At 53.0% G+C, this 18383-nt stretch overlaps 9 protein-coding genes across 9 annotated transcripts in view; 3 read left to right on the top strand and 6 right to left on the bottom strand.

Moving 5' to 3' along the window:
- Positions 1 to 2013: 2013 nt before the first annotated feature.
- On the bottom strand, positions 2014 to 3431 carry SNOG_08679 (hypothetical protein; the record flags this gene model as incomplete). The annotated part of the gene is made up of 7 exons (XM_001798936.1): positions 2014 to 2296; positions 2403 to 2475; positions 2518 to 2691; positions 2750 to 2900; positions 2935 to 3189; positions 3247 to 3312; positions 3339 to 3431. The coding sequence occupies 7 exons, from the start codon at positions 3429 to 3431 to the stop codon at positions 2014 to 2016; spliced, it is 1095 nt and encodes a 364-aa protein (XP_001798988.1).
- Positions 3432 to 4776: 1345 nt separating this feature from the next.
- Positions 4777 to 5843, top strand: SNOG_08678 (hypothetical protein; the record flags this gene model as incomplete). Its single annotated transcript, XM_001798935.1, has 3 exons — positions 4777 to 4792; positions 4854 to 5087; positions 5140 to 5843. The coding sequence occupies 3 exons, from the start codon at positions 4777 to 4779 to the stop codon at positions 5841 to 5843; spliced, it is 954 nt and encodes a 317-aa protein (XP_001798987.1).
- A 187-nt stretch (positions 5844 to 6030) lies between these two features.
- Positions 6031 to 7399, bottom strand: SNOG_08677 (hypothetical protein; the record flags this gene model as incomplete). The annotated part of the gene is made up of 3 exons (XM_001798934.1): positions 6031 to 7085; positions 7232 to 7285; positions 7378 to 7399. 3 exons carry the CDS (start codon positions 7397 to 7399, stop codon positions 6031 to 6033), a joined length of 1131 nt encoding a protein of 376 aa, XP_001798986.1.
- Positions 7400 to 7799: 400 nt separating this feature from the next.
- SNOG_08676 (hypothetical protein) lies at positions 7800 to 9094 on the top strand (the record flags this gene model as incomplete). Its single annotated transcript, XM_001798933.1, has 4 exons — positions 7800 to 7902; positions 7956 to 8041; positions 8237 to 8432; positions 8609 to 9094. The coding sequence occupies exons 1-4, from the start codon at positions 7900 to 7902 to the stop codon at positions 9092 to 9094; spliced, it is 771 nt and encodes a 256-aa protein (XP_001798985.1). The 5' UTR covers positions 7800 to 7899.
- Positions 9095 to 9463: 369 nt separating this feature from the next.
- On the bottom strand, positions 9464 to 10835 carry SNOG_08675 (hypothetical protein). Its single transcript, XM_001798932.1, has 2 exons — positions 10580 to 10835; positions 9464 to 10445 (listed from the first exon to the last, which is right to left on the bottom strand). The coding sequence occupies exons 1-2, from the start codon at positions 10751 to 10753 to the stop codon at positions 9561 to 9563; spliced, it is 1059 nt and encodes a 352-aa protein (XP_001798984.1). The 5' UTR covers positions 10754 to 10835; the 3' UTR covers positions 9464 to 9560.
- A 2062-nt stretch (positions 10836 to 12897) lies between these two features.
- Positions 12898 to 15172, bottom strand: SNOG_08674 (hypothetical protein; the record flags this gene model as incomplete). Its single annotated transcript, XM_001798931.1, has 2 exons — positions 12898 to 14441; positions 14614 to 15172. The coding sequence occupies 2 exons, from the start codon at positions 15170 to 15172 to the stop codon at positions 12898 to 12900; spliced, it is 2103 nt and encodes a 700-aa protein (XP_001798983.1).
- A 454-nt stretch (positions 15173 to 15626) lies between these two features.
- Positions 15627 to 15941, bottom strand: SNOG_08673 (hypothetical protein; the record flags this gene model as incomplete). Its single annotated transcript, XM_001798930.1, has 2 exons — positions 15627 to 15825; positions 15913 to 15941. 2 exons carry the CDS (start codon positions 15939 to 15941, stop codon positions 15627 to 15629), a joined length of 228 nt encoding a protein of 75 aa, XP_001798982.1.
- A 453-nt stretch (positions 15942 to 16394) lies between these two features.
- SNOG_08672 (hypothetical protein) lies at positions 16395 to 18187 on the top strand (the record flags this gene model as incomplete). Its single annotated transcript, XM_001798929.1, has 3 exons — positions 16395 to 16571; positions 16813 to 17104; positions 17252 to 18187. The coding sequence occupies 3 exons, from the start codon at positions 16395 to 16397 to the stop codon at positions 18181 to 18183; spliced, it is 1401 nt and encodes a 466-aa protein (XP_001798981.1). The 3' UTR covers positions 18184 to 18187.
- The window catches only part of SNOG_08671 (hypothetical protein), a gene marked incomplete at its 3' end in the record, with an annotated part of 3234 nt that continues 2701 nt past the window's right edge, over positions 17851 to 18383 (bottom strand). Inside the window, exon 3 of the mRNA XM_001798928.1 lies at positions 17851 to 17927. Coding sequence (XP_001798980.1) covers positions 17851 to 17927 — 77 coding nt within the window. The remainder of the gene's footprint in view (positions 17928 to 18383) is intronic.

Below are 18383 nucleotides of genomic sequence, written 5' to 3'. Positions count from 1 at the left end.
TGAATGCATTCTGTGAAGTATTCGATTAGTTTATTCGGAAATGATTCGCAGTGTAAAGTTCTGAGAATTATGTGCAAAGAAAGACAGCACGACCTAGCGATGCATTTTATACCTTATTGTGACTCTTAGCTTCTACATCGTAACACGATCGAGTCACACGAAGACTCACAGGAGTAAACGATCTGTGGTGGCATCGTATTGTGATGACTTCATCCGCCATCGATGACTACAGGTAGATGAGCAGAGGAACGACGGATTGGACTTGTGTAGCTGCATCTAACATCTAGGTTGCACGAAAGCACGATATAATATAGTAGGATCGTTGGGGAAGAACGTGCATACGTTGGCCCAACCGCACCTGCCCTCTGCGCACGTCACAGCGCACATACAAACAACACCGACTTCTGTCCCTACCTCCTCTCTCTAACGGCCAGCTCCGCGCCAAAACCCCATTCTTACCGAGCATTCATCCCACATCCATCTCGTTAGCGGCGATCGAGCCGCACGCCACTAATGATGGCGGCATAAGTAAGCTCCCCAGCTTCACTGCGCTCCTTCCTCTAACAACAACCCCGCAGCGAGACGAAACATTACGGAGAGCTATTGAATGTGCTCTCCCTGTCGCCAGTAACACCTCACCTGCGGCGACGGTGGCCGCAACAACTAGCTTTAATCCTGCGGTCGCACCGGACACACGTATCGCAAGAAGGTCGCCAAAACATTACAGAGAGCTATTGAAGCCCTGCGGCGAGCTTTGAGCGCCGATCTGACGCCTCGCCGTCCGGAACCGATGGATCCCCCATTCGAAAGTCGGTGCAAATTCGCCGGATGACTGGTCGATGCCGAATAATAGCTGTGCTGAGGCTGCAACAATACGCCATGTCGAGGTCCGTTTCGGTGGGTGAGTGCCCCCAATCATGCTTGACTTGTCGCTGACATCGAACAGACTCAGCATATCTCTCAAGATTAGGTAATGTCTCTATTCGGCGAAAAGCAACTGAAGAAAGCTCGACCATACACATACCTAGACCCGCGGCACACTCCATCCGCCTCGGCACAGAACGGCCACGTTAAAAAACGGAGTGCGAGGAAAGACAGGACCTTGGGATGTAGACGGAATCGGATGGGCTGGCTGCATTACGTGAAATCACCCGTATTGCATAGTGCGGATCATTGGTCCGCATGCTACACTTATTTGACATTACCGCAATTCTATGGTTACCATCTACGAGAGTCCAAAACTTTGTGCCTTGACTTGCATGACTGCTGAAAAGTTGATCTCACCTCGACTACTGTAAATCGGCTTGCGTCATCCACGGAAGCCCTTCTGCACGCTCGCTCGCCGTGGGGGGATAGCAATATCGTTGCCTCTTCCCAACACGGAAGTGGCGCAATGAGCCTAGGAGAGACACGTGATGTGAATGCGATAGACGACCAACCGGAAGAACTCGATGTCCGGGTAAGGCAGAGGAGCAGATACAGAGACACGCGACCTCGTTGCTTGTTGAGAAGAAAGTGAGATTAAATATGGTGATATGGGAGGCTGACAGGGCCGATACGATAGGCCAGAATCGAGATAGAAGACACAATAGATCGTAATAGTAGAAGCAGATGACATAAAGCGCCAATAGAAATGGACCGAGAGTATTGGAAACATATACTCTGAAACATAATGAGACCAGATGAATGAGGCGCATAGCTGAGCCTCTCTCAGCAATGTGACGCCAATACTGTCTATACTTTTTCGTGGCAACGGAGACAATAAGAAATATAAGTAAATGTTTTCGGACACCAGCCTACAGTGATGATGAACAACTCCCGCCGAACAAGAATATGGACTGCGGTAAAATAACGACAGGGGAGGCAGAGATAGGGCACGCAATTGAAAAAGAGGATTTGGAAATATAAGTGGCGTGCAGAGGGGTGAGAAGAGCGGGAGATTAGAGGCTGCGCAACGATCATCGACGACTAGAGCTTATCAGTATTGACTGGAATACGAATCATGGCAGACACTCACCTGTAGGCAGATTCGACTTGTGATCTGCGCTTCCGCTTTGTGTAGTCGTCCTGTTGACGTAGCTTCTCGTCGCCATGATCAGCATCCTCGTAGCTCCTCTTCCGAGAGAAAGAACTGCCACTTCTGGTGAGGGTGGGGCCGTCAGAGCCGTCTTCCTTTATGACAGGCTTGTCCGGCTCGAAGTCAGAGCCTGCCATGGTATGGTTGCTACCCTCCGAAGGAGCGGGGCTTCCCCTAGAGCTGTCAAAGCCTCCGCCTGTGTGTGCTTGGTTCCATGGACTATAACGCTGTGGAGCAGGCGGTGGTGGTGGTGGTGGAGGCACGGGCTGCCGATAGCCGTTTGTGGCTGACAATGAACCGTACGGCCGTGCAGGTGGGCGCCTACTCTCGTGGTCTCTCGGTCCACCAAACGACTGCGACCTCGTTGGAGGTAGCGGCAATCCCGATGGCAGCCTGACCTGGGTTAGTACAAAATGACCCGATTGATTGAAAGGACTTACAGAGGAGCTGGTTCATGCTTCCCAGGCACCGAGCCTTGTGGTTCATGGGCCATCGGAAAAGGTGGCTGTTCAGACCCTTCAGTGGGCGGCTTAGGTGCGCCAGTGACGCCCAGTTTGGCAAGGATATCTTCCTGCGCATCATGAGAAGGCGGGGATGGCTGCGGTCCCGAGGACCTAGACCGGGACGCTCCTTTGTTCGTAGATAGTACTTGCTCGAGATGATCCATCACACTCCAGGAAGCGTCTGGCATTTCCTCGTCGTCATCTCCCTGATGCACGATTGTCTCTTCGTCTGGACGGTCGCGCTGAGCGATACAGTCCTCCAGTGACACCAGATTTTGTTCCATGTCCTCGTCACTGAAGACAACAAAGATCGGGTCGTCCTTGATATTCTCCCAGTCGTCGGTTTTGGCGAACATCCAGGAAAGCTTCGTGCGAGTTTTCAGCCATGAAATAGACAGACACAGACTCGCCGTTGTCCAGTTTCTCTGGCGCAGGCTTCAGGGCTTGATCCTCGGCTTGATCAAACGTGGATGGCAGTGCACGCGTCACCTGCTTTGCGGGATGCCAAATTATAACCCCCAAGCTGAGGTTAGGGTCCACAGGCTCGTTGCTCTTCGGCCAGATCGCACCCTCGAAATCGAAATCCCAGTCATCCCAAGCAAGGAACAACTGCGGCCTCTCACCTGCTTTGCTCTCCTCTATAGCACTGGGTGGTTGCGAACTTACATGAGGGGCTGGCGCTGTGGCCATTTGCACTGAGGTGGGTGTCGGCGTGGCATTAGGATCATAGCCCTGCGTAATAGCCTGAGTCGGCCCACTATAGGCATTGTATTGATGGACTGGCAGATACTGCGCTTGCCCATTCGGCGCTGGCCATCCTGGAGCTTGTCCGAAGGCTTGCTGGTTAGCATTTGGGTCTATTGGGGCAGGCTGATGGGGATAGCCTGGGTATCCACTCGCAGGAGGCGCGTAACCTTGCGGGCCGGGGTGACTCTGAGGGTAAGCTTGATTCTGTGGATACCCTGGTTGTGGCCATTGAGGATTCTGTGCCTGCGGGTATGGCTGCTGAGGGTAGTTCGGTTGATGGGGAGGGCCATAGCCTTGCGGTGTGTAGCCTTGAGGGGTTGGAGGAGCGGCGTAGCCTTGATTTGGATAACCTGATGGTGGTGGAGCCGTTTGTCCAAATCCTGGCTGTGGTGGCTGATACTGATTAGGGTACTGATTTGCACCAAAAGGTCCTTGAGTTTGTGCGGGCCCGCGGTATCCAGGTGGCGGAGGATAGCGGGTAATTATGGGATTGCCTTTCTTCTTTGGAGGCTGGATATTTGGTGGCCGCTGGGGTGGGCAAGGGGCTTGAAACGGTGGACCTGGGGGGTATTGCCCATAGCCTGGCTGTTGTCCATACTGAAATGGCGGCTGTTGACCGTATCCCGGTTGAACATTGGTATACGGCTGTGGAGGATACGGTGTAACACCGGCCATAGGTCCACTCCACGACATTGAAGACGCGATGATCAATGTTTGTAAGAGCAGAGGAATGAAGGAAGATTACAACTCTCAACTTTCAAGGATATGTTACGGAGTTTGAGGTGATACGCATAGGAACAGGAGGGTTCCGTCAGCGTGGGGAAGTGATTGTTGGAGCCGAAGGTGCGAGCTCAAATTTGGAACGGCGCACGAGCCAAATCGATAGGGTGACCCAAGGTATCCACGGCAATTGCCTGTCGAGGTTGCCTGGGTGCCAAGAAGACTACCCTGTTGGGAGAATTGATCATGGGAAGCTAGCGGGAGAGCGTTGTTTGTGATGAAGACATGCAAGACACCGGGCTGCTGATGCGAGGAGAGCCAGCAGGAGAGCGCGACAGAAAACTGATGGCAAAGTTGAGAGAGCAAAAGACGAGCAGAGAATGGCAGGTCGGGAGCGACTGCCGAGCGAGAGAAGAGAATGGAAGGTCCGGCAACGGGTGAGGGGAACGCACTGAAGCGCGGATGCAGGTCGCGTTATGAAGTGATGTCTGAATCTCGTAGTCACGTTTTTCTAGAGCTTGGACCCCTGTTTCCGATTGCGAAGACCGCGAGCATCTTGCCGCACCCACTTCGCTCACTCGCCCCCCGCCGCCTCTCGCAATAGCAAGTCTCGATGCGCCTCCGAGGATGATTGTTCGATACCGGCACATGCTAGCGACCAGTATAGACTCGAGACCCTGAGCCCGCCGCGGATGCAGCACCTCGCACACACGCGTTAGCAATACTACCATGCCCGGACTTCCGTGTACGTCAGTCGCCGGCGCCCCTCACGCGACCCGCCGTGAGCATGTACTGACCTCCCACAGCCACCGTAGACCTCGATGAGTGTATCTCGCGCCTCTCCAAAAAGGAGCTGCTGGCCGAATCGGTAGTCGAGGCAATATGCGCCAAGACGAAAGAGCTTCTTATGAAGGAGAGCAATGTGGTGCATATTCGAGCGCCCGTCACGGTCGTGGGTGACATCCACGGGCAGTTTTTTGACATGATGGAGATATTCAAAATTGGCGGCCCTTGTCCAGACACAAACTATCTGTTTCTAGGTACGACATAGGCTCACACACACTTGTAATTTGCAAGGCTGACTCGTCACAGGTGACTACGTCGATCGCGGCCTCTTCTCTGTCGAAACTATATCCCTCCTCGTATGCCTGAAGCTACGTTATCCACACCGAGTCCATCTCATCCGCGGAAATCACGAGTCTCGTGGAGTGACCCAGTCATACGGCTTCTACACTGAGTGCTCGCGCAAATATGGCAACGCCAGCGTCTGGCACTATTTCACCGATATGTTCGACTTCCTCACACTCTCTGTCGTCATCAACGACCAGATATTTTGCGTGCATGGCGGCCTGTCGCCCTCGATCCATTCCATCGACCAAATCAAAATCATCGACCGCTTCCGAGAGATACCCCACGAAGGGCCCATGGCGGACCTGGTGTGGAGCGATCCAGACCCCGAACGAGACGAATTCTCCCTTAGCCCAAGAGGTGCGGGGTACACGTTCGGCGCGCAGGTCGTCAAGAAGTTCTTGGAGGTGAACGGAATGTCGCACATTCTCCGTGCTCATCAGCTTTGTCAGGAAGGTTACCAGGTCCTCTACGATGATCGACTGAGTACTGTATGGAGTGCGCCAAACTACTGTTATCGGTGTGGAAACATGGCGAGCGTGCTGGAAGTTAGCGATACTGGCGAGCGATTCTTCAATGTTTTTGATGCAAGTCCCGATAACGACGTGCATCGCGCAGAGCAACAGCAACAACAAGGAAAGGAGGTGACGACGGAATACTTCCTATGATACCCACGCATGGCGACGCATCATGGCTCGGGCCAGATTCATGGCACTACGGTTGCTCATTCGCTACCTATGTTGGCTATATACTGTCGCCAAGACATGCTCATGTACAGCTGTAGAATATATGAAGCGATGCAATATTGACGCCCTAGACGAAATATTTGACGGTATTACTCACGTCGCCAGTTCGTTAGCACCCCAGGTATTTCGTCTCTACCCACCGGTTTTCCTGGTCGTCGCCTAGTCGTGCCACAACGATCTTGATGTCCGGAAAGACACTCAAGACCCTGTTCACACCCACACGGCCAGCTGTGTATGTGACAAAGACTATTTTGTCTTCTGACACACCGTGATCAACCAAAACTCGGACAGCCATCAGCGCCGCCGCTCCAGACGAGAACTGGGGGTCCAGCACCAGAACAAGGCCGTTTTCAGCAATGTTGGCCGGCAATGCCCGATAATGCAGCTCGGGCTCGCCAGTTCGGAAGTTTGTCTGAATCAGTATCCTTCCAGTTTTGCAGTCTGGAATCGTGCGTCGCAGGCCTGTCTCGAATGCACTGCCGCCCCGTAACACTACTACCGCACTCACATCGGCGTTCAACTTCAGACCCATGTACGCATTCCGTTGAGGTGTGATGACCTGGGTTGGTGTAAATGGCAAAAAGTCGCATGCTGTCTCGACAAGCAGTGCTACCATGCGGTCGAAGTAGAATACAAAGTCTTCTCGCGAGGTCTTTGGATCGAGCAGAAGAGTGTGCACGCCCCTGACTTGGTTCGTCTGTTTCAATACGATAGCATTCTTGCTCAAGGGATTATCTTCGGCAATTCTCCCCAGTCGCTTCAGCTCAACTTGGTGGAGCTCAGACTTGTCTGCCAGTGTTTTTCGCACTTGGTCACTGACCATGGAAATGGCCACTTTATTCTCGATACCTCGAGGGATGATAAGGTCGGCGATTTCGCGCTGTGGAGCAACATATTTGTAGAAGTTGGGCTTCACGAAACCGAACCACTGTTTAATGCAGCCTTCGATATCGCGGCCACGCTCCTTCACGTCTCGGACGAGACGTCGTGATAGGCAGAGATCAGAGTCTGCTTCGGCGAAGATCTTGAGGTCCAGGAGTTCGAGCACGCGTGGGTCGTGCAGGGCAAAGATGCCTTCAAGGATGAGGACGTGGGGTGAATAGATTGTTGTGGTCTTGTCGAGACGAGCGTGCTTTTCGAAAGAATAGATTGGCACTTCCGCAACTTTGCTGTAAGACCATGAGCAGAAATTCAACTACTTCAATGGAGATGTGTACCCATTCTTGATATCCTTGAGCCTCTCCACCAGGACTACATCACATGTTAGTAAGGCTACTACCTATGGGCGATGATGTTTCATGGATGCCTACTGTCAAAGTCGATGGCCTCGGGCGCGTCGAAGTCAAATTCGTTCCGGAAGGCCGCTGCTGATTGCTCAGGAGTCAAGGGCTTGTAGAAGGAATCCTGCGTGTTGTCAGTGAGTGAGCACGTGACCAGTTTCAGAGCATAAACTGACCATAGACAGGATCACAACCCATGGCAGGTTTAACGAAGCTACAATAGCCAATGCCAGAGATGTCTTTCCTGATCCAGAGCTACCAGCTACTCCAATAATGCTTGCATTGCCCCAAGGCGGCTCGTAGTGTGACCTTCGACCCGCGGTAGACATGGTTGAAACTGAGGTGGTGTTGGGATATAGTGAAAATACGAACCGGATCAGTTCATGATGTGTGAGAATATATGCAAACAATGAAAGCTAATGATATGTTATGCTCTATGCAAAATCCCAGAATTGACGGTTGCCCGCAGCAAAGAGCTCGAAAGCGGCGCTCGCTTACTTAAGGCATAGCGCCGGGCGCCAAGCCCCGCTAACTGTGTAGCTTAGTCTTTCTTTCCACGGATCTCGTCTCTCAGTCTTCCTCTTCCTCCAAGCTGCAGACTTTTGCGCAGCTCCACGCCCACTCGACCACGGTCGGGCAGCGCTCACTTTTCACTGATGGACGTCGGCTGAGGGCGTGACCGCCTCGCTTCATTCATCATGGTCAGTCGCGACCGCTTCGTTGCTGGTCTGCGCACATCCTGACGACAAAGCAGAGCTCATCTACCGTTTCTGTGTCGGCTGCGACGCCGACGCAACATTCTTTCCAGAGAAAGGTTGATGAAATTAAGCCGTCGAAGATGTAAGTTCCTACCTTTCGCTACCTCTTCTTTCACATGATGCGACAAAAAATAAGTTGGGAATCTCTCCGAAAATTCCGTGTGGAGAAAAAGTTAACTTGTAGTCTGATATCGCAAGCACACACTTGCTTTGCAGCTCTCTCGTCTACTACTTCAAGACCAGCGCGATGACATCATTGCTAACCCAACATCTACAGGGACATCAACTTTGTCATCATGGACTACCTGGTCAGCGAAGGATACCCTCGGGCTGCTGAAAAGTTCGCCAAGGAAGCCAACATCCAGCTGCCTCTTGAAGAGGAATCCATCCAGTCCCGCGTAGAAATACGACAGGCGATTGATGCTGGCGACATCGATACCGCTATCACTAGGGTCAACGATCTGAACCCCCAGGTATGTGGCATCTCCCCTCTTCGTCGCACTCCCTTGCAGGATTATATCTAGTTTCATGCACCACGCATAATCTTCTTTGATGATAATCAAACCTTCAGTCCTCAGTATGATTGCAAGCAGATGTCCCTCCGATTATTCGCATTGACTGTTGCGAACACTGCTAACAAGCAAATCAGATCCTTGACACAGACCCCGCTTTGCATTTCGCATTGCTCCGTCTACAGCTCATAGAGCTCATCCGAGCATGCACCTCGTCCGCCTCCTCCGACATCACGCCCGCTCTCAACTTTGCCTCGTCACAGCTAGCTCCTCGAGCAGCGACAAACCCTGATTTCTTGAAGGATCTCGAGCTCACCATGTCGCTACTCATCTTCCTCCCCGCGACTGGCTCCTTACAAAAGGAGCTGACTGACCTGCTCGATCCTTCGCTGCGACGAAATGTCGCTAGCAAGGTCAACGAGGCCATACTCACTAGTATGGGTGCTCGAGGCGAAGCACGGATGCGTAGTCTGGTTCGGCTTCGGCATTGGGCCGAAGCCAAAGCACGTGCTGCGGGCAAGGACATCCCACCTGTGTTGCCCTTTGGTCTCCAGGACGCCGAAGACAGGCCACTGGACAGCAATGGTAGCAACGGTGAGGCAGTCGATGTCATGGTGCAATAGCATCGCAACAATCGTATGCAGATGAGTCGTCTTCGAGCGCAACTGCTTGCGTCCGATACATTCTAGGCAAAGCCTGGGTTGCTTTAGTCTTCTTTAGTTGATGAGTTTTTACGTAATATAATGAGCTTGTTACACTGACTAATACCATGATGAACTGTTCTCAATACCACATTGCTGTTTCCAAACTTGATCGGTGTACTATCTCGATATCGACTGAGTTCCTGACGTGAAAGCTTGGGGTAGGAAGTTGTGTTCTTCAGCTCCATATCCGCAAAGCTGTGTAGACTACTACTCACGATAACTGGATTTAGGGAGACTTCTTTGCACCTGCCGAACAACCGATAGTCACATCACCAATGCCGCACATGAGGTGAAGTAGTTCAGTTCTTGTTTTTGTCATTTCCGCAGTATTTACAGTAAGTTGTGCCATGACTATTCGCGCCTCCCATCACCAAGAAAGCAGCATCTACTTGGACGTGTCCAAGACATATCGTCCAGCGATCTCTCCCTTGTGCATCTTGTCGTAAACCATCTGCAGCTCCGAGAGGCCAACAACCTTGAACGGCGCCTTGATCAGACCCCTCGCGAAGAAGTCAATCGCCTCGGAGCTGTCCTTGCGATTACCAACATACGATCCCTGAATGCGGATCATCTTGATGACCGACTCGAACACGGGCGCCTTGAGGTACGCGCCCGCCGGCAGACCGATGCAAATGACGGTACCACGGGGACGGATGTACTCAGCCGCCTGCTGGAACGGCTTCTCGTTGACGGCGACGAGGATGACAGCGTGGGGGCCCAGACCGTCTGGCGTAGCTTTCTGCACATCGGCGACAAGATTCTTGCTCGTTGCAAAGTCGACAAAGGACTCGGCGCCCAGTTGCTCCGTGCACATCTTCTGCTTCTCCGCGCCCGTGTCGATGGCAATTGTCCGCAGGCCCATGACCTTTGCGTACTGGCACGCCAACGAGCCCAGACCGCCTCCGGCACCGACGATGGCAACGAATTGGCCGGGCTTCGCGCCGGATTCCTTCAGGCCCTTGTACACCGTGATACCGGCGCAAAGGATGGGCGCGATGGCTGCGAGGTCGCAGTGCTTGGGGATGCGGGCTACGTGCGCGGCTTTGGCGATGCAGTATTGCTGGAAGGTGCCGTCGACAGTATAGCCGGAGAGGAGGGGCTTGGGACACAGTGGCTCGTCAGCTTGTTGGCAAAAGTCGCAGGCCAGGCAGGAGCCGTTGAGCCATTTGACGCCGGCGTAGTCGCCGATTTCGATGTCGTTGACTAGTTCGCCTTTGGCGACGACAATGCCCGCGCCTTCGTGGCCGCCAACGAGGGGGAGTTTGGTGGCCTGGGGATGAGTTAGCAGAGTTTCTGGAGTTTGGGAATTGGACTGTGCGGTAAGTTGAAGGTGTTTCTGGGACAGCTTGAAAAAGATGTCGAAGAAGATGGGGTGTCGAAAATAATTGGGGATCATGAACTTACCAGTGGCCAGTCACCGTTTACGGCGTGGAGATCAGTGTGGCAGACACCAGAGTACTTGATGTTGACAAGAACCTCATCTGAAGCAGGCTTTTGTACTGGAATCTTCTTGAAGTCGACGGGGCCGCCAGTCTTCTCGATAACCTGCGCCCATTGCTCGGTAGGAATAGAACCCATGTTGGTGATCTTCAGAATTGTATGAAAGTATGTGTGGGATTTGAGTTGATACTAGTTAATTGATCGATTGCTGGTGAGCTGATGATGAGTTCAAGAAGCGGGACCTACGACTTATATACCTTTACCACGCACAGCTGTTTCGAGCTCGAGAGCAAAACCCCACTTACTACATGCACATCGCACCAGGGTGAGATAGCTTGGTAGGTTTCTCGGCCATACAAAGCACCAACCGCCAGCTCCTCTCATCCTTGACATGCACGAGGACCTCTGACTTTGGTCGGCTTGCCGGAGCCAGATGATCGTGGCGTTATGATTGGCCAATGGCAGTGAGATACAGCTGCCTGGAGGGGTACATTGTGCAAAGTTTCGAATACAGGGACAGGCTACGACAAGCTATCGGATGTCGCTGTATCGGATGGGTGGCAGGACCAGTAGCGTGAGCGAGTTCAAGCTCTCCGTCGGCCGCCACTATCTAGCAATGGAATGATTTACCCGTACGCGGGGGAACTACGCGTGGTCTGACGTTAGTGTTGAGTGGATCTGAATGGTGTGTCAGGGGTCTATTGTGGTGTGAGGGGTCCAGGTATCGACTGAAGTACTGGGAGTGGGTCGGTGGCTTGACGTCAGCGCCCGGTTTGGGAATAAAGATCTCCTGATGTTAATTCTTTCCCAACCATTCTGTTCGGCCACGGCCGCGAGGTGAAAAATTCTATACGAAAACAATTACCTGCGCTTGTCTCGCGATATCCGCGTCAATTAATCAGTGACTGACAGTTGCGCGACGTTTACCTTCCAAGTTTGTGGTCAAGGTCCTATGGTCCGTGCACATATGGATGCTGTAGCCTTTTCAAGCCGCTTATCGTGGACCGAGCTGTTTTCATGATGAATCATGTCCATGTGAGCCGTTGATCGTTTGGATCGGAAACCAGGACAGATACCAGCCAACTGGGTCGGTCGAGCGCGAAGCCAAACTGCTTACATCTTGCAAGTTCTCCAGCCACGAAGGGCCTTGCATCTCAATCGAGGAAGAGGACGAGCATATTGACTACTAGCCGCCTGGCATGCCCTGTCTAGCACAAGCCATCTGCATGCGGCTCCCTTTCTTCCCCATGCGGGGATCCCTAATGCCGAGAAGCTGTGGTTGCCTTGTCCTCGGTCGCGGGGTAATCGAGTGGAGTATTGTACCAAAAGTATCAAGATACTTTATCGTTTGCAAGGAGCATTCCACGGAGTAAAGGATTGTGTTGACTCGGTTCGGTTGCATGGTCTACCCCAGCTTTTCTCCAATTACAAGGTTCCATCGCGCAGAGATCAATCTAGATTCATGCGCGCGTCTGGGTAGCCGAGTTGCCCAAGAGTCGAATACACTGGTGTCCGCGGGATTTCGAGTATCGAAAACCAAGATTCAATACTCCAAGTCTCCTTCGTCCAGTGTTAAAGGACATGCGGTATGCCCTTCCGGCCCTGTAAAACGAATGATGTTCTAGTGGAAAGCGGGTGCGGGGTTAGGGGGCGTGACTAGTGACTAGTGAAGCGCGGGGCAAAGGGATGTTGGACTGAAGCTGTGGATCTAGCCGTGACTGGCTGCTGGCGGAACTCGGCCGATAGGTAAATCAGGCTCCAGAGGAAGACCAGTGCTGCCAGCTGCTATCTTGCAGGTCTGGTCTCCTTATACCCACGACCCGTGAGAACCCTGATAGCTCTCCCAGGAATGTTGATCCCCGGATTGAGTACCTCCATGGCTTCTTCGAACCAGTGCAGAAATTGGTGACACATCATTTTCTCTACCACATGCTGGTATCAAAGTCAATAGATGAGACATTATGTACGATTCGTTTTTGGGTATATCTACGGGACATGACGCCTCTCCCAGTCGACAGAGTTAATGAAAAAAGGTTGTACAGTATGCATACGACAGATTGCTTGCTCGTAAGATCGTGATCGTGTATCGTCGACAGGTTGCCATGAACCGGGTGGACCAGAAGATGAAGACCAGAATATTTGAAGCACTGACAAATTGTAGAAAATGAGGTATTGTGCGTGTCCCAGAAGGGTCGCGTGAAGGCAAATAAAACCAGTAATACACAGGCGGCTGAAGAGGACGTCGGGTATCAACGAAGAAGCTTGATCCGGAAATGGTATGCTTAGTAGAAACTCTGCCCGCCGTATCCGTTCATACCACTCAACGGCGGTTGTAAGAGCGATGGCGGCTGCTGCTGTTGGATAACGTTTGCGGGGACGTAATGGGTCTGGTAAGGATGTTGCGGCATGCTAAAATCGGCCACGAGAAGGGGATTGCCAAAAGCGGGCGGTCGTCTAGGCTGAATCAGAGCAGGCGGAAGTGAGGCCGGGGGCATTTGTTGCTGAATGACCATCTGCGCATGCTGCATCGGTTGCTGTTGGTAGGCCATAGTGTCTTGTACGTGGCCGTTCACCTGCTGCTGCTGTTGCTGCTGCTGTTGTTGCTGTTGTTGCTGTTGTTGTTGTTGCTGTTGTTGTTGTTGCTGCTGCTGCTGTGCTTGTTGCACTTGCTGTTGCTGCTGGGCTTGTTGTGCCTGTTGCTGAGCTTGCTGTTGTTGTTCCTGTTGGGGCGTATCCCAACCCCATCGCTGCTTCAATTCGGTGTTGACAAAGCCAACACGCCATCCTGTCTCTTGACGAATCTTATCGAAGATTTGGAGTACTTCCTCCTGCTCTCGACGATCTGTCAGGCATTCTCCAGCTATTGCAAGTGAGCGCAAAGCCACGCTCGCCACACCGCGATCTTTGACGTGTGCACTGATGCCACAAATGAATTTTGAATTCTGTTCGAGCATTGCCCACATTTCAGGTTCGTTCGGCCCCTGGATGGGGTTGATCTGCGCTAGTAGTACCAAGCATGTATGGTAGAAGAGTCTTGCCACAATGGACGCTCGCTTAACAAGCCACACTTCTGGAAAGGCAGAGCCGGAGATGGTTTGGCCAGGGTAGAGGTATGCCATTGGATGCATAGTCCGTGGGATGTTCTCATTCCACTTGTCTGTCATGTCCTTCAGTCGGGTCCATTCAGCATGCCTGTCTTGAAGCGTCTGTCGGGCAACGTCTTGGTTTCGGGGTATTGATGCACGGAAGTTGCAGGTGCGTGCAACGATGTAAAGTATTCGATGGGTCCAGACCTCTTCTTTGCCTGACTCGATCTCGGGAGTGAAGTCCATTTCAATACCCCAGTCGTCTGGGTCCCAAGCGACCTGCCAGTTAAAATGTAGACAGCTTAGAATCTCCATGCCAACATTCAGCCAGAAGCATGCAGCCCCTATGCCTGTGGACCTTGCATTCCATCGGCATTCCTTGATCAGTGCGCGTGCACCAGCGATATGGTTCATGCGTTGCAAGGCTCGTTCGCCCATGATTTCGTAAACGTTCAGTATTACGGCCGTTGTGGCACAAAGTATCGTGTCGCGGTCAGGGTCTTGCAATGAGAGTAGCAAATCCTTCGTGGACACATCATAGTAATGTAATGCTTTGTCCTCGCTGTACTTGGGATTGACGAGAGCGAGATGTCGTGCGCCACAAGCAAGGAAAGCGTGAAGAAGCATGGGTTCGTTCAACGCGTGGAACGGGAGGAGGCGCGAGAAGTGTTTGTGTGCATCCATACTGTCCATCCATATGCCTATCTCCTCCACGAAGACTTGCATATACAGGACCTCTTCTTGGCTCTTCAAATAATCGCGTGTTGGAACGGGTGGGGGTGCGGGGCTCGCGGAATGCTCGATTGTGTACGGAGAGGGGGTGGGATTCGAATAATTGGATTCTGAGGCCGTCAGTAAGCTCATTGTGTTGCACGAGGAAGCATGGCCATGATGGCGCCAGGCCGAACTTACGTGCACGTGTGGGTTGCTGCTGAGGCGCTCGCTGATGGTCGTAGCTGAAGTTGTGCGACGCTTGCTGGAAGTCGGGTACAATGCCTTGTATTGGTATAAGGTGTTGGCGCGAGGGGCCTGGCGCACCTAGACTGACGGGCGGTCCCATGTCGAATCCATTGCCCATGATGGGTATGTGGTCGTCGGCCTCCTCTGCCGGGTACATTTCTCGCCCCCCGACGTATTCACCAGCGATTGTTCTCGATTCATCCTGGAAAGCGATGCAGTAGTCGTTGCCTTTTGGTATGATGTATGCATTCCTCTCACATGTGGTGTCAAGAAAGTTGAGTTTCTTGCCCCAATTGCAGTCTCTTTGCGACTTGGAGCAATTGTTGCAGGTTGGCTTGGTCTCGTCGCACTTGAGATGGCGCTCTCTGCATGTCAAACAGCCTGTGCGCGTGCGCTTGGGCTTTCCCTCGGGCGTGGCGTCGCCCTCTCGCTTCTTGGGGACTGCCGGTCTCGCCCCCGGCGAAGGATCGCTTGGAGGGGGAGTCACTGTGGAGGCCATGCCGTCGCTCATTGGGATGTAGGCAGTGGGCAGAGCTCAGGGCAAGCTGCTTCGACGGAAATCTGGCGTTGGTTGCTGCCGCTGATGTCGCCGTGCCCAGCCCTTGACCCTGTTTCCGCGTGTCGTCTGGGGCTGTCGTAAGCTGATGCTCCGAGGCAAATCAGCGCGACAATGGCACGAGAAAGGCCGTGAATGCGACGACTGGGGCGCAGGAAGTCGTTGGAGTCGTGTCAAGGAGAAATCATGGGGGGCGTCAAGGTGGTCGTGTCAATCGTAAGCACGAAAGAAGCACGCAACGCGTAGAGTAATGCAATCTGGGGGTCGTGAGACGTGGACGGGAATGCAGTCGTATATGTCCGGCACAAGTTGCTCCAGCGAGAAGCCCAGAAGCGAGATTGGATGCGGTACGGCAGCCGGGCCGGGATTCGCAGGGCCGCGGTGTATGCAATCTCTCGAGGGCAGCGACTCAGATGTTGTATGAGACGTGATGCAAAAAGCTGGAATATTGGATTATGCCCTGGTCGGGCTGGCGCAGACGCAGCCGATGACGAGGGATTGGAGTCTCTCCGCCGGGAGACAGTGCAGCACGTCGAAGACGCCTTAGCGTGCGCTCCACACGGAAGCCAGTGTCATCGAGTTCCCGGAGCGATGCGCGAACATGCCATCTACATTTGACATGTATATCGCCGACGTGGGATGTGCACACCAAGCACTGTACATCACTGCCGCAACGAGAGACTCTGCGTAGCTACACTTCTGCTCCTTGCTCCTCAGTCGCCATGGCGTACAGTACATGGTCGTACGAGCCAGCGAGCCCCTGCAGATAACATCATCTGGAGTGCGCTCCTCGTCTATTCCTGTCGCGTTTCGCGAATAAGCTACCCCAAAATTAGATCCCTTGCACGTCCTCGGCAATATGCCCTCCTTCTGCCGCTGCGATGTGCAAACACGAGGGTCCAACACGAGGGTCCAACCCGCCGGTGACCACTGCGAGCTGTTATGGAAGAGACCAGACGAGCAGACGATCTGGATTACAAGGGCTGCAATAAAATACTGACGTCACTGCATCGGACTCCCGTCTTCATTACGACGCATCTCCCACATCCAGCTCGCTCCGTCTTGTTTTTAGATCACGCCTACACAACGTGGCGGGCGTGCAGCTGGGGCCCCACTTTTCCCACGCTCGACTGTCTTCTCGTCCCGGCTTGCCTAACACGACGACCTCAGCTCACACATGGCCGTTGAGCGCCAGACCTCCGCACTGCCGCCCGCTCAGCCAAGCTACATACTCCGCGGGCATGCCTCGCAGATACACAGCGTGCGATTCGTACGCCGGAACAGCCGCCTTCTGACTGGCGATGCTGACGGCTGGATCGTGTACTGGAAGCTTGAAACTAAGCGAGCACTCGCAGTATGGGAAAGCACATGAAGGGGCAATCCTAGGGGCGCAAGAATGGGGTCGGGACAAGTTTGATCACGTGGAGTCCGCCCTGGCATCACACCTCTTCTGCAGTCAGTCAAAACTCTGTCCATCGTTTTGGGCATAACTTTTCTACATCTTCATTTCTTGCCATGTACGCAGCGTATCTTTGCACCCACTGACACATGCCACTTCCAGTCATGGCCGCGACAACAGTCTGAGAATATGGCAGCTGCGCGCATCCGATGAGCCTACATTTTCTACCGTCTTGCCTGCAGAGGACGCGACCACACCGAGACCGAAACCATGGCTCCTCTACACCCTGCCTGTTAACACACTGAACTTTTGTGCATTCTCATTGTGCTCATCTAGTGCCCATGATGGCCCAAACAAAGTCGTGGGGACGTCGAGTGATGCCATTCTCGTAGCTACACCGTCCACTGACGACAAAAAGATCAACATCTACCAGTTTCCTGAAGAGAAGCTGAGGTATGTTGTGCCGAAAATTCCAATGGTAGATTCTGGTGAGTACTTGAGTCCGCATTAACACCAAATCCGACCACTTCGAGATTTTCAACAGTAGTGGGACAGCCTTATGTTTTGAGTAAGAAACATAAGTATCCCGTGCCTGGTCAGAAAATATTGGCGCTCCTCCATGCTGACAGATACAGGTATGGTCATGGCTGTGAAACTCGTACATCATACCACATCAAATACTGTCTTGATACTGTCCGGGTACGAAGGAGGTCTTACAGCTGTTCATCGACTTCCATCCGCTGAGGCCTCAAGCGTCCAGTCGACTGAGCTTATATACCTAAGTCAGCCTCACACTCAGCCCATATTATCGCTGGACATATCAGCGGATAACAGAACCTACTTCACTTCAGCTGCAGACGCAGTCATTGCAGCGCATATCATCCCTGACCTGTCAAACGGTATCGCGCAGGGCAAAAGTGCAAAGGCGCAAAACGCACCTCTCTCAGCCACTTCTGCAGCGGAGATCGCAGCAAAAGATACGACGTCTTCAATCCCACCGTTACCAGCAATCAGAAGCAAGAGTCCCGATATCTCGCCTACAGACTCCAACCCAACATCACAACTCTCCTTCTCCAAACAACCTCTCCGCCCACCCCAACCAACATCTCCAAAACCAGCAGGTCTATCCTCCCTCCTCGCCAGCGCACCATCCCAATCCACACCCAATCTCCTCCCACAAAAACCACCCCGAATTACCATCCAACAACCCCACAAATCCACAAACACCAAACACTCAGGCCAGCAATCCCTGCGCGTGCGCTCCGACGGCCGCATCCTCGCCACTGGCGGCTGGGACACGCGCATACGCATCTACAGCACCAAAACACTCAAAGAAGTCGCGGTGCTCAAGTGGCACAAGGAAGGCATATACGCCGTGGATATTGCCGAGGTGTTGGACGCTGGTGATTTAGCGGGACAAGATGGGCAAGGAGGAGACGGGGAAGTAGTAAGAAAAGAAACCGGGCTGGGGAAACTGCAGAAACAGAGAGAGCAAGCGATGCAGCTCAAGCATTGGATTGTGGCGGGCGCCAAGGATGGGAAGGTGAGTCTGTGGGAGGTTTTCTAGGTGTGTGGAGGAGGGAAGGGAAGGGAAGGTTTAGCCGACTCGCGTGCTGATCGGTATTCGCTGGGGAAGACGAATATGCAGTGTGACGAGATCATGCATGGGGTGGAGGATTCCGTGGCTGAGAAGCTGACCGCGAGTAATATTCTCATCCAATAAACAACCAAAAAAAATACACACACACTCAAATCTCTCCCCCCCCG

This window comes from Parastagonospora nodorum (genome assembly GCF_000146915.1).
Source record: "Parastagonospora nodorum SN15 chromosome Unknown scaffold_13, whole genome shotgun sequence".
Classification (NCBI taxonomy): Eukaryota; Fungi; Ascomycota; class Dothideomycetes; order Pleosporales; family Phaeosphaeriaceae; genus Parastagonospora; species Parastagonospora nodorum.
This window is presented reverse-complemented; position numbering and strand designations above follow the sequence as displayed.

Coding starts and splice junctions, on each gene's coding strand:
- SNOG_08675 (XM_001798932.1), bottom strand. CDS start 10,753: ATGGGTTCTATTCCTACCGAGCAATGGGCGCAGGTTATCGAGAAGACT. Junction 10,446..10,579: donor TAAACGGTGACTGGCCACTG/GTAAGTTCATGA, acceptor ACTCATCCCCAG/GCCACCAAACTCCCCCTCGT.